At 42.6% G+C, this 17,537-nt stretch overlaps 1 protein-coding gene across 2 annotated transcripts in view; it reads right to left on the bottom strand.

Moving 5' to 3' along the window:
• FAM81B (family with sequence similarity 81 member B) overlaps nt 1–17,537 on the bottom strand; it is a 750,896-nt gene that overhangs the window by 233,939 nt on the left and 499,420 nt on the right. For both annotated transcript variants that reach the window (XM_086960923.1, XM_086960924.1), the window contains exon 6: nt 14,084–14,190. In XM_086960923.1, the coding sequence (XP_086817049.1) occupies nt 14,084–14,190 (107 nt within the window). The remainder of the gene's footprint in view (nt 1–14,083; nt 14,191–17,537) is intronic.

Raw genomic sequence — 17,537 nt, 5'->3', positions numbered from 1 at the left:
CTGCCTGAGAGTAGGTGCCCTGTCTTGCGAATAGTCCCAGGCTCTGTGAAGAAAGGAGTTCTGGTCCTGGACGACTATAAGTTTAGAAGGGAAGAGCAGGGCATATGTTAAATTCATTCAATGTCAAAAGCCTGCTCAGAATTATATGTAATATTAAACAAACATTTCCTTCTCCAATCAGATTTTATGATTTTACTCACAGCCATGGTCATATATGGAATGGAATACAGCAATGTGCTACTCATACTCCCACCCAAAACCCACTTGCCCTTGTAAGAGCAGTCCTTCAGTCTGCTGCCCAATTCATCTCCATAACTACGATCTGGGCATCAATTAACTGACTTTCCCTTAAGGTGTGGAACATGTACAATATCTCCAGCATCACCTACAAAGCCATACATATGGATACCCCAAAATATCGACCAAATAAATTGAGCCCAGCTGAAGGAAGCAAAGACTTAAAGGAGAGACTCTTCCTGTACCACAATCTTCCCAAGTACAAGAAAAACCCCACAGTGAAACATTCCTTCTCCAGCAGTTCCCATAAAAGTCTGCAACTCTCCATCAACCGAAGTATGCACAGCTCCCTTCTCATGTTATTCAAAGACATCTTGTTAGACTTGGCATCCTTGCAGTGGTTTCCCCTGTCTTTTTTTCCTCTACCTCCTGTATTTTTGGACTGTGTGCTGGTATTCGTTTTTGCTGGTTTTGGTACTCTGGGCATTTTGCCACTGCTGATGAGTGTCGAAGTGCAAGTGCTCCCTGGGTACATTTTGATTCTGATTGGTTATCCATGATGGGCATAATTGATTTTCTTGTAAGTCCCCAGTAAAGTGCACTGTGTGTGCCCAGGGCCCGTAAATCAAACCCTACTCATGGGCCTGCAGCACCAATTGTGTCACCCACATCAGTAGCCTTTTAAATGGGTCTCAGACTTGCCACTGCAGTGTCTGTGCACAGTTTTTAACTGCCATGTTGACCTGGCAAGTGCACCCACTTGCCAGATGCTAACCTTCCCTTTTCTTACATGTAAGGCACCCCTAAGGTAGGCCCAAGGTACCCCCATGGGCAGTGTAGGTGAGAGGTAGGACATGTACTGGTGTGTTTTACATGAAATGATAGTGAAATACTGCCAATTTCGTTCTTCACTATTGAAAGGCTGTCTGTCCCATGGGTTAACATGGGAGCTGCCTTGTAACACCTTACAAGTGTAACTTTCCATTGGGACAAGATGGAGAAATTAAGTTTAGGCACTGTGAACTCAGAATTTAATAACACACCCTTTACTGAAGGTGGTTTTTGTAATTGTGTGTTTGAAAATGCCACTTTTAGAAATTCAAAAATGAAGATTATAAATCGATTGCACTCTAATGTCAAAACTTCATCCAAATATTTATTTAGCTCAATGGCATAATGTTTGCGTGCACACTTGAAGCGTACTCCACCCAGCAAAGCAACACACAGCAAAGGGGCAGTCTCCTCCTCACAGCTCTTCAAATCTTCTTCCTTGACAGGGGTTCCTCTTGATTCCAGAAGTAATCTAATGTTCTGAGGTTTTAGGTCTAATATTTATACCCCAATTTCTCTTGTAGTCTTTGTTGCAAGATTCTGCCACAGCACTGCCGCAGAATCGACGCATCATGGGACCGTGGCTGAACAGGTCCTGTTTTCAGCTGCCACATCGACTTCCACCGCATCCAGATTTCCACACATCGCCCCTGTGTGGCAAGTTTTACAAAGCATCACCCGTAGACCAGAACAGTCTTGGAATCAATGCATCAGTTCTCCCTACAGTCCGTATTCAACGCATCATTTCTGCGTGCAGCAGAACTGTTGCATTGCTTCCCTCAAGGACTCAGGAACTGATGCATTGCTGTGTTTTCTGGCCCTTCCCTTCTCTGCAGCTATTTTCTCGTGTGTATTTTGATGCATTTGAGGTACTTTAAGTAAAAGTTACGCATCCATAGTTTTCTATGGACAGAGTTGCTTGAAACCTTTTAAAAGTCATATTTTCAATTGTGTATGTTAGATTTTGTCATTTTTGTATTGTTTGGTTAAGATAAGGATAATTTATTTTTCTAAAATTATGTGGTGTCCATTAGTAGTGTTTTCACTGTATTACTGTGTGTTTTGGTGCAAATTCTTTACCCATTGCCTTTAGGATAAGCCTGTCTGCTCATGCTAAGCTACCAAGTGGTTGAACAGGGGTTATCTAAAGTGTGTAACTCCCTTATCTTGACTTGAAGGAAGGGTCCCTACTTTGATAAAGGTGCATATCTTTGCCAACTAGACACCCCCATTTCTAACACTCATTGTCCTATCCAAAAACAACTTGCCCCTTAAAAAGCAGTCCTTCAGTCCTTTGCTCGATTCATCTCCCGAATTAGGAAATTCAATCATATCTCATGATCTGGGCATCACTTAAATGACTTTCCCTTGAGGCGTGGAACACGTACAATATCTACAGAATTACCCTCAAAGCCATACACACGAATTCCCCAAAATATCGACCAAATAAATTGAGCCCAGCTGGAAGAAGCAAAGAGCTAAAGGAGAGAGTAGAAAGTCTTCCTGTACCACAATCATCCCAAGTACAAGAGTATCATTCCTTCTCCAGCAGTCTCCTAAAAATCTACAACTCTCTATTGACCGAAGTATGCACAGGTCCTTTCTCACGTTATTCAAAACCATCCTAAAAAACATATACTTGCCAACTCAAATCTCTGGTGAAACTACCTCTGTTGAACCCTTTGTGAGGACAAAACAAGTTCACTGCAGGCCTGTAACTTCTGAAACTTCCTGTCACTTGCCTGTATACATATGTCATGTTAAGAATGATGTTTATTTGTTTCTGTGAATGCATGTCTGTTCAATAGTGAAGTGCTGTGGTAGGATCGCATAGGGTCACACTGCAAATACAAAAAATAAAAAACAAAAACACAAGACCATAAAAAATCATACAATCTAAACTATTGTGTAGCTGCACATAATACAGATACGTCAGTGAAAGAAATTTGCTTATTAGCTGAGAGGGCTGATAGCCCCCAAAAGTAATAAACACAATCCTCATCAGAGTGAAGCACAAAAGTCAAGAAATAAACCTGTGCTTAACTATATGCCAGCTTGGTACAAAAGCTGTTAGATTTAACTTAAAGAAAATGTGCAAAGTATTTATGCAGTATTCAAACAGTAACAAAGTAAAAACAGAACACTAGAAAAATCCCAAACCACATTAGAAAACGTGAGTACATTAAAATAAATGACACCAAAAAGACAATAATCCAATAAGTAGAACGAGCGTTAGGAATTTTTAGATTTCATATAAATATAGAACAAAGAAGAAAAAAACAACACTGTGGTTATCTGATTGTGCTGGTTCAGGTCAAAGACTAAGGGTGATAGAGTGCGGGTCGCATACAGGGGTCAGGTTCGTCTCGGTAAAAATTTACCTTCTCACACAGTCCCGTTTCATGATAGGAGCCTCAGCTAGTGGCTTTGTGTTGGCTGGAGTCGTTCGGAGATCGTTGTTGGCGAGAACAACAGGTCAAAATCTGTCTTCACGTTGGCAGGAAATGCAGACGATCAATTGCCATTGCGAAGAACCCCAAACTTCTAGATTTTTGTCTGGAGTCCAGTTTTAAGGGTGGAGGAGTACACTCTGACACCAGCCAACTGTCAAGACCTGAGGAGGCACCTCTAGGGCTCAGGGCTCACTCCAGCAGAGGTCGGCAGCAGGACTAAGGCAGGTCCAGTTGACACTGGTCTGCTGGGCAGTTGAAAGAAAGTCCTCTAGAAGCTTGTTGTGTAACTGTAGCTCAAACACAAGGTCAACAAACTGACCATTGGAATCAGTTCTGAGGACCCAGTTCTGGGGATTCTCTGTTCAAGGCAAGTAGCTCCAGTCTTCCTTCTTCAGACAGCAGAGCACACCTTCTTTTGAATCTTCCACAGGTTCTGGTGGGTTCTGATGAGAGGTTGTGAGGGTTACATGTGTATACCCAGTGCTAGCCTGTGTGGTGTGGAGGTCCCTCTCTTTGTCTGTCTAACCCTAAATTGGTTCTGGTCAGTTCTTCACCTTCCCCAGTGTCTAGCTCCAAACTGTGAAGGATAGCAGGGTAGGCAGGCCCAGGTGTCAGCTGCATTTGCCAGTGACAGTAGCTTCCTATCACTCCTCAACCTAGAAAGGAATCTGAGAATCGCAGTGCCCCCCACCCTAATATAGAGCTCGATAATCTCAGCTTGCAATCCATCAAGACTTATAAAGCCATACAATTCGCTATCAGAGACAGGAAGAACCTTCTACGCCTTTCATAGAAATGTCTATCAAAATGGGAGATCATACAGAAATCCACCCACGAAACACAGAAGAAACTAAAATCTATCCCTATGGTAGCGACAAAAAGACTACTCCTCCATCAAAATCAACTTAGCTATCTGAGAGAAAACGAGATACAAACCCTTTTACGATCCTATGAAGCAGCCACTATTCCTCCTACTAAATTAGATGAAATCAGGATTAAGTCAGTTTCAACCAACGCATACAGAATCGCTAAGACTAGTAATAGATCACTAAATGTTAACAACTTAACAAATTTGATAATAATTCCCGAAAATCTAGACTCTTCAACTATCACACCACAGAAACACATTAGGTGTATTCTACTCAACTGTAGGTCAGCAAAGAAATATGCTGCAGACATAGCCAACCTCGTATTAAGCCAGGAAATCGACATAACTCTACTAACAGAATCTTGGCTATCTGACTCTTCCTCCCCATGCCTAGATATATTAGTCCCCCCAAACTATTGCATTATGAGACTAGACAGGCCAATAAAAAAGGGAGGAGGCATCGCCTGTATACATAGATCTGACATTGCCATCATGAAAATTCAATCTGACCCTTTTGAGTTATGTGAGTATCTCGGTATGTCCCTTGATATGTCAGATAATCGAGTTTGCAAACTACACACATTCTATCACCCCCAGCCAAAAGCACCAGGTTTATACACCAGCTGATAGAAATCATCAGAGCAAAATTTACCCCTCATTCCAATGATATTTTCTTAGGAGACTTTAACCTTCACTGGAAAGATCATTCTGACAATCAGATCAATCTACTCAAAGCCTTCCTTGTAGATCAATCACTGGTCCAAGAATGTCTGCTACCAACCCACTCCAAAGACTCTACCTTAGGCTTGATCATAGCTAAAGAAATAGATAAAGATAAAATTGAAATCACCCCCAGTGATTGGTCTGATCACCACATCATTACTTTCCAAATACCCTTCACAACACTAAAAGCTTCATCACAAGCAAAAAAGTGGATGTGTGACACTAGAGGGCTCAATATGGAGATGGTCGCAGCACGCTCTGAGATAGAATTACAACTTCCTAATAATAAGTTAGTGACCTCACGAAGTATTACAATAACACAATGTTGATTATTATGGAGGACATAGCAACCGCTAAAATTCAAAAGGATCCCTGACAAAGATAAAAACCCTTGGTTCATTGGTGACCTCAATGAAGAAAGACGGTCACTCAGATTCACAGAGGGGAAATGGCGACAACACCCTTCCTCACCCCATATAATACAACTAAGACTGGCCAGGAAGGCACACAATAAAAGCATCCTAAACTCAAAAAAAGACTTCTTCAGGAAAGAACTGGACAATGCAAAAAATAGACCGTGGAAACTATTTGATCTGCTAAAAGATCAATCTAATAAAACGGCCAAATCTGCACCAACTAATACAATTTCGAATTTAAGCAATGAAGATGTATCCTTCTTCTTCACAGCCAAAGCCAAATCGATGGAGGTGGAGCTCAAAAAAGCAGCTGAAGGCCCTTTCTTCACTAAGAGCACCCCAGATGAGGTTCAACTGCAACCAACTCTGGAAATGCCTAAAAATAATGCGAGATGGTCAGAATTCAAGCCTCTCAGGGACTTAGATATTGCAAAGAACATCCCCACCATTAAACCAAACAATCACTACAACAATCCTTTACCTGCAAAGTGTTGGACTTCAATAAACCAACTGCTCATCCCCTCTGATGCACTACTTGCCCTTGACCGCATTGAAACCTGTCTCCTAATCCCGCTCGACCTCTCTTCTGCATTTGTCGCGGTTAACCATGCCAAAATACTAGATCGCATGAAAAATTGGATTGGATTTGAGGGTATAATCCTAAAATGGTTTAGATCGTTCTTAGAGAATAGAATGCAAAAATTCACAGTCAACCAAACGTTATCAGCTTCTTCCAGAAATGCGATTGGAGTTCCTCAGGGCTAAACACTATCCCTGGCACTATCCAATCTGTACGTAGAGCCACTCACAGAAACCTTACAACGAGCAAACATCTCCTTCCACATGTACTCAGATGACACACAGCTGTACATCAAGATTACATTGACAGAAGAGATAGATATCATGAACCAAGCCCTAAAGAGTACCATCCATTGGCTAACGAGCAATCACTTGAAGCTTAACCCCCATAAAACGGAATTCATGCTGATTTCCCCACAGAAAAGCGCTACGAACATCCTAGAGTGGACCAATCTGATCACAGCACTAAACTGTACACCCTCAACGATATGCCTATATATGCCAAGTTGATGCTGAGTTGTTTCTTCTTGTATTTGCAACATGTAAATTGAAAAATAAAGTTTTAAAAAATACTGTACACCCAGGATTGTTGATTCTACCAAATCCCTAGGGATCATACTAGACAAAAACATGAATATGCTATCTCATATCAACACAATGGCAAAAAATGTCCAGTTCCACTTAAGCTACCTCAGAAAACTGAACCCTTCTTAAATAAGACAGACCTTAAAACAGCAGTCCAGGCACTAGTAATATAAAGGATCGAGTACGGTTGCACAACCCTAGCTGGTCTCCCCAAGATTTCAACAGCTCTGCTGAAAGCCTGTCTCAATGCGGCCACAAGACTTATAACTGGCTCCAGGAAATTCAACCACATCACCCCTCATCTGAAAGCTTTTAACTGGCTGCCTTATGAAGCGAGAATACAACTAAAAATGGCATGCATTACCCACAAAGCGATACACTACAAAACACCAGCGTACCTAGGCCAGAAAATCACACTATCGGAAGGATGCCGTGTCTCCAGGACCCACCGGCCCGATTCCGTAAGAAAAGAACTTATGACCCAGCATTCTCTGGTGCAGCGCCCAGAATTTGGAACGCTCTCCCCCTAACATTAGAAGACTTTTGTCAATCTCTGCCTTAAAAAATGAAGCCAAGTACATGAGTAAATATCTCCCATAATCGTAGCAGACTCGCCACTATCATTGTTCCACGATTATACGCATGCTACCGCTAATCAAACATTAACCTCTTTGGGGTATTGTATATGTTTATTAAGCTTTAATGTTTTTCGTAAAATCATTGTACAACTACTAATGACTGTTTATTGATATGCAAATGTGAAGCGCTCGGATACCCCACTCAGGGTCATGTTCGCGCTATAGAAAACACCAAATAAATAAATAATTAAGCTGCATTTGCCAGTGACAGGGCTGGCAGCTTTAGAAGGCTGTAAGAGGTTAGCACATGTCTTTATGCAACCCTTTGAAACTTACGGAGAGCTGATTACAACCCCTCTCCCATCTGCCCGCCATTCTCCTCATGAAAGAAACATTTTGTCTCTTGTCTGGAAGGAAAACACATCTTTACACAGGCGATCCATTATCAGTCATGTGACACTAGCAGAAAGGCACATTTGGTTTAGGCAGAAAAATGCCAACTTCAAAAAATAAAAATTAAATAAAAAAAAATAAAAAAATAAAAAAATTAACGCAGCAAATATGCACTCAAGAAACTGGTTCAAACAATCAGTATCAATAATACACAATGTAAATATATATAGCAAACAGTATTGTGTGCACCAAGTGAGGGGTTCTGCAGGCCACCTAATTCAAAAGAGACTTTGGAAATTCAGCATTAAAGAAGATTTTAAATAGCAAATCAAATGAGTAGAAGTATATATCTGCTCTCAAACTAAAGGTATCATTTATTAATTGTAATAAAGTAATTCAGTATTATTCTATGAGAGAGGTAGTCTTGCGACAATGAAAACTTAGGCACACATGTCTTACCTTTTCCATACCATGCACCATTCCCTATGAGCCTTCAGGGCCAACATTAGGGGTGACTTATAAGCATTAAAAAAGAAGGTTTAGACATCGCAAAAGGTTTATATTGCCTGGTCGAAAAGGGAGCTTAAAAATGGTACCATAGGCTGCAGTGACAGGCCTGAGAAATGTTTCACTGTGCTACTTTAGTGGGTGGCACAATGAGTTCAGTAGCCCACGTATAGCATTACAATATACGCCCTTTGTACATGTATACTAGGGGCTTACAAGAAAACGAAAGCAGCCAATTAGGGACATGCAGATTACACTATGTTTAAGGGAGAGAGCACACACACTTTACTGCTGTTTAGCAGGGGTAAACTGCACAGAGTCCGAATGCCAACAAAAATGGGACCAGCAGAAACAAGGTAGCGAAGGCAAAATGTCCGGGGGGACTCTGCAGGATCAAGTTCGCGCTGTATAAAACTTTATAAATAAATAAATAAATGCGATGCAAAAGGTGTGAGGTCTAACAGTCAGCCATCCATCCACATGCAGATGTGTATGTATAGCGGCATGTTTAGAAAGTTATTTGACTTGTAAATTATTTCTATGTAATTTATGCACATATTCCTTTGTGAGGTAGCTGTTTTCTCATCTTGATTATCAGGATTCCTCAGGAACTACTTCATTTCGATGCCATGCACGTGTTGCAGCATTTGATTTCCGTTTTGTATTGATATTTGTGTTTCGCTCGAGGAGGTGGTGCAAGTTTACTGGGGCAGAGTGATTGTTGCGGTACTGCGATGACCAGCGGCCCTTCATCCCCGACGCTGGTGCCTCTTCCCGCCCCTCCCACGCCGGACTTGAAAAGCAGCGCCTCGCGGTCCCCGCTTTGCGGGAGCCGCTCGAGGAGGTGGTGCAAGTTTACTGGGGCAGAGTGATTGTTGCGGGACTGCGAGGACCAGCAGCCCTTCATCCTTGACGCTGGTGCCTCTTCCCGCCCCTCCCACGCCGGACTTGAAAAGCAGCGCCTTGCGGCCCCCGATTCGCTGGTGCCACTCGAGGAGGTGGTGCAAGTTTACTGGGGCAGAGTGATTGTTGCGGGACTGCGAGCACCAGCAGCCCTTCATCCCTGATGCTGGAGCCTCTTCCCACCCCTCCCGCACGTTCTATATCTCGGCCCCGCCCCCCGCGTCGCGGGACGCGCACAGGCTCGCGCCCGGGCTCGCACCCGAGCCAAGGGCGGGCCCGTTTAAGCCTGTTGCAGCCCGGAGGAGACCGGACCGGGCTACCCCTCTTTATCCGCCACAGAACAGGTCCACGTCCTGGACACACTGTAAGTATTCTTTGTGGCGAAGATTGTACCAGTACTATGGCTGTACGTGAGAGTAGGAGCAAGGCTTCAAGTGGTCACTTAACGGGAACATTGGATCATTTTGTACTAAGAGCTAACTCTGTTATTGACCAGGGCATTATACTTATGGAACGCCGGGTTCCCAGGACTTAGCTATGGCCAAAAGATCCTCTATGAGCCATTTTGCTAATGCTCGCACCTCTGAGTCTTTTAGGGGACCAAATACGAATACCGTCTCTGTGATTGTGCATAACCCACCCACTCCCCAGGGCCAGGTCGTTACTTCCCCTGCTGTGCAATTTCAACCACAGGATTCTACTGAGATTACCTTTGTCTCCACTCCGGTTAAGTCCCCGGAAAGACCCAATACCTGTCAGCTGCGGGAAAGACGTGAGGGTGCAAAACCTAAGAGGAATGTCACAACATCTAGTCACAAGGGGGTCGAGGAGCCGAGGCCTACTGATATAGTTGATCCACCATTGTTAACTGCAACAAACTTTGAAGAAAATTAACTAGGTGTGGATATATCCATCGACGGATCAGCGGCAGCGGAGGATCCCCTATGTGTGAAACTGAGCGTCTTACTGAGATCCTCACTCCGACCGCTTGAAGAGAGACTTACCCGTATTGAGCAACAGCTCGCGAAGTTTGAGCATGCCACATTGGGAACTTTAGACAATATTAAATCAAATGTATTAGACAAGGGCAATTTTTATTTGAATACTGCATCAGGTGGGACTGTAATGCTTAAATCTTCCACAGTTGTGGCACAATCATTAGTTGATAATTTATTGTAACATCTGTGGGAGCTACTGCAGTTTTAAATACATTGTCTAATAATGCTGGAGTGGGAGATACTGCAGTTCTGAACACAGTGGCTAATAACGCTGGAGTTCAATTGGGCAGTGACATTATTGGCTCGAATGCTAGTAATCCGAGGTGTATGTTAATAATGTCATGGAATGTGGCAGGTTTACCACACAAATTAAATTGTCCAGAGTGGGGCTCCTTTGTGGATAGAAACAACATTTGTCTCTTCCAGGAGACTTGGGCCAGGGAGGAACAACACAGAGTGGGATTTGTGGCTTTCCATGTTCCTGCTCGCTGGGGAGGAAAGGGACACCCATTTGGGGGCCTTACGACCTGGGTTGGTTTACACCTGGGTTGCACGGGTGAGTCTATCTCCACCTATTCTGATGATATTCAGCACGTGCTCTTGAAGTGGCCATACTCTTTTAAACTTGCCATTGTGAATGTTTATTCACGTCCGGTAAGTTCGGCTAACAAGCCCAATACTATTGAGGAGTTATCACACTTCTTGAATACCCTTAGTAGTGACCTTTATTTTGTGGTGGCTGGTGACATAAATTGTCATTTTGAGCCCCTGCGGGGGTTGAACGAGGGAGCCCTCACCGGTGAGGACGAACATTGGGTAATTCCGCCATGCCAGTCGCCCTGTTCTAAGTCTTGGTCCTCTCTGGCGGTTCAGATTATGGCCCTAACCTTAAATAATTCGATTAGGGCCTGTAATGGTCGGACGCCTTCGGACATTCCGTCAAAGTGTACCTTTAACAAGAAGGGCCAAGAATCACGCCTCGATTACATTATGGTGGAGACACGGCTGTGGTCAAAGGTTATCGATTTTGAGGTAATCATTAGGGCCGATAGCGACCATAATGCATTAAGTTTGAAGATGGTTTTTCCTGGGCCCAAGGACAATGAAACTGAAGATACGGCAGATCTAGGAGATGGGATGATTATTACTAACTACAGACGCTGGGTTAAGTGGGGGAAAATTGTGGCATCCTAAAATGGATTACCTAAACTATATAACAAAATCTTACCTCTTCTTATGAAGGTTAACGCTCTAACTACTCAACCCCTGGCGCCAGATTTTAATGACAAATTGCAGTCTATGCACCAGGAATTGGTAGTCTCTTTAGCTGAAGTTTTTAATCCCCAGGTCCCTAGCAGGAGGAAAAGGGCGCCTGTATCTTCTTGGTACAATGCCTCCTGCAGGAAGGCAATAACTGAGCTGCTTAAGGCTCTCAAGGATGGGAGTGATAAACATAAAACCTGCACTCTGAGACTCCATTATAAGGAAACAATGAACCACGCGAAGAAAGAGTGGGATATGGAAAGGTGAAGCAATCTAACCTCTGCCTTAGACTCCAGGGATGCACGCAGATTTTGGGCAATAGTTAGTACAAGGTCTGGAGAACCAAGATCCGCTATAGAACCTAACATTGAGGCCGGGGTTTGGGAAGATCACTTTAAAGCCCTATACTCAGCTGAACTGGGTCTGGAAATTATCCCTGCACCCGTAACTTCAACTGCCCAGTTAGATGAGTTGGAATTTACTGTAGAGGAGGTTTGTAATGCCATAGGGAAACTTGCCTCGGGAAAAGCTCCTGGCCTCGATAAACTCCCTGGTGACCTTTTTATTAACCAACCCAGGATCTGGGGACCCTATCTGCACATTCTTTCTAATGCAGTTCTAAGAGGCATGGAGGTACCTGGTACTTGGCTGGGAGCAGAGATAATCCCAATATTCAAGAAGGGTCTCCCCTGCTCCCAGCCAACTACAGGCCCATTAGCCTCATTGATGTTCCCCCAAAAATGTTCTCACGGCTCATCTTGGATCGCCTGCAGGAGTGGATGGAGGAACATGATGTCCTCAGCCCGTATCAAGCTGGGTTCAGGAGGAACACATCCACCATGGATCAGATCTTTCGCCTTATTCTACTATATTGGAAAACGGCAAACATAGAGGGTGGCAGCCTCTACATGGTGTTTGTGGACCTCCGGTCCGCTTTCGATTTAGTGCCTAGGGGAAAACTTTGGGCTGTGCTTTTGGAGCTGGGCGTTCCGTACGAAATATTGAGGGTTCTGATGAGGCTGCATGCAGGGAATTTCGCACAGGTCAGATGTGGGAGGAATGGGGTGCTGTCATCCAGATTCCCAGTTGGCAGGGGGGTGAGGCAGGGGTGCGTTTTGGCACCAACCCTGTTTTGCCTCTATGTGAATGGTGTAATATCGCATCTGGATGCGGTCCCCAATAATGATGCACCCAGGCTAGCTTGCAGGAGGGTGCCAGCGATTATGTTCGCTGATGACAACCTCCTGCTTTCCAAGTCTCCTATGGGGATTCAATGTGTATTGGACGGCTTTGCGGATTTCTGTCATTGCCGCGGATTGGAGATTAACGCGGATAAAACTAAGTTTATGATTTTCAATCTGCCGGCATCCACCCACCCGACGCCTATTTTGGGATCTGTCAGACTGGAGAGGGTGCAGACCTTCCAGTATCTAGGGGTCACGATAAATGAAAACTTGTCTTGGGGCCCCCAACAGGTTAAATCTCAGCTGAAATTGTCCCAGGGGGGAATTCTCAAGATGTCCAATACATCGTCATTTAAACCAGTGAGCCCTGCGCTGGAGATTTAGAAAACCCAGGTGAGGTCAGCGGCTCTCTATGGTGGGGAGCTATGGGGGCACTCCTACAGGCCCGAATTTGCCAATACGGAAAATAAATTCATGCGGCAGTTACTGGCACTTCCCCAAAGTACACCGCTCCTTCTGCTAAGGTTAGATTTGGGATTGAGTTTTATCCAGGACGAGCTAGCACTAAAACCCCTTAGGTTCTGGCGCAGGCTCTGGATAATGCCAGAACTGTTGAACTACAGGCTAGAACTGAAGGAAATATTAAATTGTAATAGTGCAGCAAAAATTCCCTGGCTCGTTTTCGTTAAACAGGAATTTGGTAAAATGGGTATGCCCGCACTGTGGCATGATCCTGAAAGGGCGTGCCGTGAGGTTTCAGGCAAGTCCCTTACGAGGTCTTTTATGGATAATAAACTTAATACTATACTGCATGATTCTCATGCTGGCACCCTGACTAAATTGTTTTTAACATTTAAAATATCATACTGCTTTGAGGATTTCATGGACGTTTTCTATCCTATTGGATCAAGGAAACTCTATATACAATGGAGATATGGTACATTACCCTTAAGGGCTTTTACAGGTAAATGGTCTGCCTCTACGAACAAATCTTGTCCTGGGTGTAGCTGTTGAGGATGAACTCCACATACTTTTTTTTTGCCCAGCCTACAGTAAAGCCAGGATGTATTGGCTAGTACCGTTATGTAACAACATGGGTTTCGTCCAATGTTTGCATGCCTTGAGAATCCTTAAGACAGATACGTCTAGACACATTGTATTTGCACTTTCGAAGTACCTGTCAGTTATGTGGTCCAAGCGACGATTTTTAATTGTTAATGAATGCCAGGGGTGATTTAAATATCTTTTAGGACTGTATGAACTGTACTATTTTACATGTGTTACGGAAATATATGTTTTATCTGTACTCTTTTATGGCAAAACAAATGCCGAAATAAAGATTTCATGAATGAATGATATTTGGAATAGCTTTAATGCATCTGAGCAGATGTAATGAAAACCTTCAGCCTTTCTTCTCATGGACGCATCTTAATTATACAGTTGATGCCTCATTTCTCAATGCGAAAAGAAGAGTGAATGTACTTTCCTGGCCTGTGCCAGGCTGTCATTGTGTTCAGGCACTCATCTATGCCCATTAATGTAATTAAAATCTTTCATTCACTTACTTGTAGTCGAGAAGCTGAAGTTCATGGATCTGCTCCCCCTGGGCTGTCTTTGCTTTGGAGCTCTGCTCGCTAATGGAAGTTTCCATCTTGCTTAAGAGCTGCATTACCTGATTTGATTAAAAAAGGAACAGCTTGATGAGCCAAAGAAATTCTTGGTGACCTTTTTCGCTTCGTTTCCTATAGACGTTGCAGCAAGATAGATTTAATGTTCTACACTGTCTTATTATTCCCATTCATCAGTTATATACAAAAACTCTTTAAAGAAGGAATAATGTTGTTTCCCAAAGTTTTAATTACTTTGAAGAAGCTGTTCTTTCCTCGTAGCTCATGACATCCAAACAGTTTAACAGGAACAAATATAGCCAACTTTTGAACCTGATGCAGCTTACACACAGAGCTGAAAACCATGGGCCTGATTTACAAAAGTAGGTTACACTTTTGAGTACGTTTACACCTCTTAGTAAGTTTACTACTTTCTGTCTTCACAAACTATGAGTTTAAACTTACAACAAAAGTGAGAATTACCTGTCTCCACCCCCAGAGTAATGTGATTGGTTTACTCTTGTGTGGGTGGGTGACGATGCTCCCTAAACCTGTCCTTGACTATAAGCATACCACTTTTACTCATCCCTAATCCAATCCCATTTGGTAGATAGCCAGCCCCTTTTTCCACCTACACCGATATGTCCCTCCAACATTTACTTCTAAAATCTACATTTACATGTGTGAGGAAACACTGCAATCAGAGTGGAGAACACCGCACATAAAAGTATTGGAAAAACGTACTTTTTGTAGTATGTTTTGTAGTTTGTCTTGTAGTGTTACAAAATGCAGCTTAAGACACAGGCCTTTTGAGTTGTTGAATGATTTATCCATCAAATTGCTGAAGGTAGCAACTTTGAACAGGCACAACATCAGAAAGTGAAATAAGTAGGCAAATATTTTGTTTCCTTTTATAAAACTAAGACTAAGACATGATTCACAAAACATTATACATATTTACTAATACTCCTTTTTCAATTCACCATTTCTGAGTGCAGCTTTACTCCTAGGTGTATTCTCCTCCTCCCAAATCAGGGAGTGAATCCTCTTACAAAAGAATTTACGAGTTTAAAGCTATAACTAATATCTTTGCGTAGGTGGATGGAGATCTCCACCACTGTGGCGGAGAGCTTCCTTTGGGAAAGTATTTATTAATATTCAGAAAATGTATGCAACATATTTTAATATATAATATAAATGTAAATTAATTTACAATGTTTATTATTAACCTGGACCTAATAATATAAAATGTTAGAGCATACTAACTAATCACATTAAATGCGTATTAAATATTTAAATAATTGAAATGTATTTAATTTGTAAATATTTTTTAACAAAAACAATTACTTACTAACATTTCTATTTTTCTTTTATAATCAGAACTGTTTATTAAGAGTTATGTGTTAAATTAGTTAAAATTATTTTTAACTTTTATTTTTGCTGTATCTGTGAGTGGCCACACGTGGTGATTGATTTACTCTAAGGATGGAGTCTCTTTTAACACCTTTTGCTACTTTAGATGTGTAGACTCTTAATAGTAATGGTATTACTCTTTTGTTATGTTTTGTTATGTTAATTGTAGCTTATATAGCGCGTAATCACTTACAGGTCTCTTAGTGCTTCTGGGTGTGTCCCCCTTGTTTCTGCCACACTTATTACAACATTGTATGCCCAAGTATGTGAAGATCACCATCACCTCGGTGGAGATCTCAGCACAGAAAAGATAAGGGGGGGTAGATCTCAGCCTGTAAGTTTGTAAATAGCATTTTATAGCATGTGAGTAGTACTACTCTAATACTACTTTACGTACTACAAAATGCAGTTAGTGAATTCGTCCCAATATGTCCACTACACCGCTGTTTTGGCACACCAAAGTTCAATTTAAATGAGCAGAAAAATGTGTTTGTAAGGACGAACGCCCTGAAGCTAATACACTTCCCTGTTATGCAACAGTACAGGGTCACACAGACACTTACTGATTGGATATAACTTGACACAGTCAAACCAAGCACTCAAACAGGAGTTCGGTTAAAACCCCTTGTAACTGGACATAAACTTGCTAGCACTTTAGTCTAATTGGTATTTTATGACAGTGAGTCAGCCTTCTTTACATTTTGCACCATTGGAACTGATTAACATTTGCACTGTTAATCAACTAAACTACAGTAACAGTATATATGATTACTAGTGGACGGGCCTTTTGGACAGTCTGAATCTGCCAGATGCACTAGCTTAAAAGGCCAGTTTGTGGGCCATTTATTTTGGTACTGTGGGCTGTGATGGGATCAAACAAATCATCCTACGCACTATCCTTTTCCAGTTGGCCCACTTGGCAATGCCAAACTGCCCAAAAGGCTAATCTAACACTGTGGATAAGTGCAAAGCAAGGACTTGCTCTTCAGCCAGTCACCCAGATTCTACCAGGCCCTCATCTTCACATAGTTATTATAATGTATTGTTCATTAACATTGCATGCTACCACCGTATTCCTTTTATCATAGATGTTAATTCGCCAAAATGCCAGGGATAGAGAAAGTGACATCATCCCAACATGCAGCCGCTAATGAACTCACAGGAAGTGACATTAAGTAATCTACAGAGGATGCTGTCGGGTCAAACAATTGCTTAGTTTGTGATGCCGAAATAAAGTTTTAAACCGTTATTAAACCAATTAAACCATCACGATGTGGAGAAGTGTGGCTCAGGGGTTAGAGGCGGCAGACCCGGAAGCTGAGATCGGCCCTGGACTAGGGTTCAATTCCCTGCCTCGGCGGGTCTTGGGCTAAAAATTCCATGGACTCGATAATTCTCGCTCCGGTGCCTTCTCGACTCACGGGTTCACACTCTGCGACTCTGGGCAATAGCTTGCTTAATCTCCACAACGGCCCCTCGCGGCGGGATGCCTGGCTTTCACCTTGTGGATACCCTGCCGGGGCTATCTCACAGGGGAATACCAGGACGGGTTCCCTAAGCAAGCGCCGGGACACCCACTGCGGGTAGCTGTGCGCTATATAAGCTCAAATACATTTACATTTACATTACATTGTTAAGCAGTTCTGAACCCACCCCCCCCCCACAAAAAGGATGCCTAAATAAAAATACTCATACAATGTGAACATGAACAATTACTGTTTTGTTTTATGTATGAAAAAGAAGAATCAGAAATATATGGATGTCATATATACAATTGTATCCACAAAGGTGACACAAGGTAATCAAGTGAAAAGTAAAACAGTTGTGATATCACTGTACAGGTTTTTCATATATATATATATATATATATATATATATATAGAAAATAAAGAAACTGACAAACCTGGTTGTCGTGTGCAGCTCCATCTCCCTCTGTGGGGAAACAGTGAAAATTAATTATCGGCTTGGTTCCGCCGAAGGAGACTGCGCTGCCATCTAG

Source organism: Lissotriton vulgaris, chromosome 3_1, assembly GCF_964263255.1.
Source record: "Lissotriton vulgaris chromosome 3_1, aLisVul1.2, whole genome shotgun sequence".
Taxonomy (NCBI): Eukaryota; Metazoa; Chordata; class Amphibia; order Caudata; family Salamandridae; genus Lissotriton; species Lissotriton vulgaris.
The sequence above is the reverse complement of the archived record's forward strand: the minus strand, read 5'-3'. Positions and strand labels throughout refer to the sequence as shown.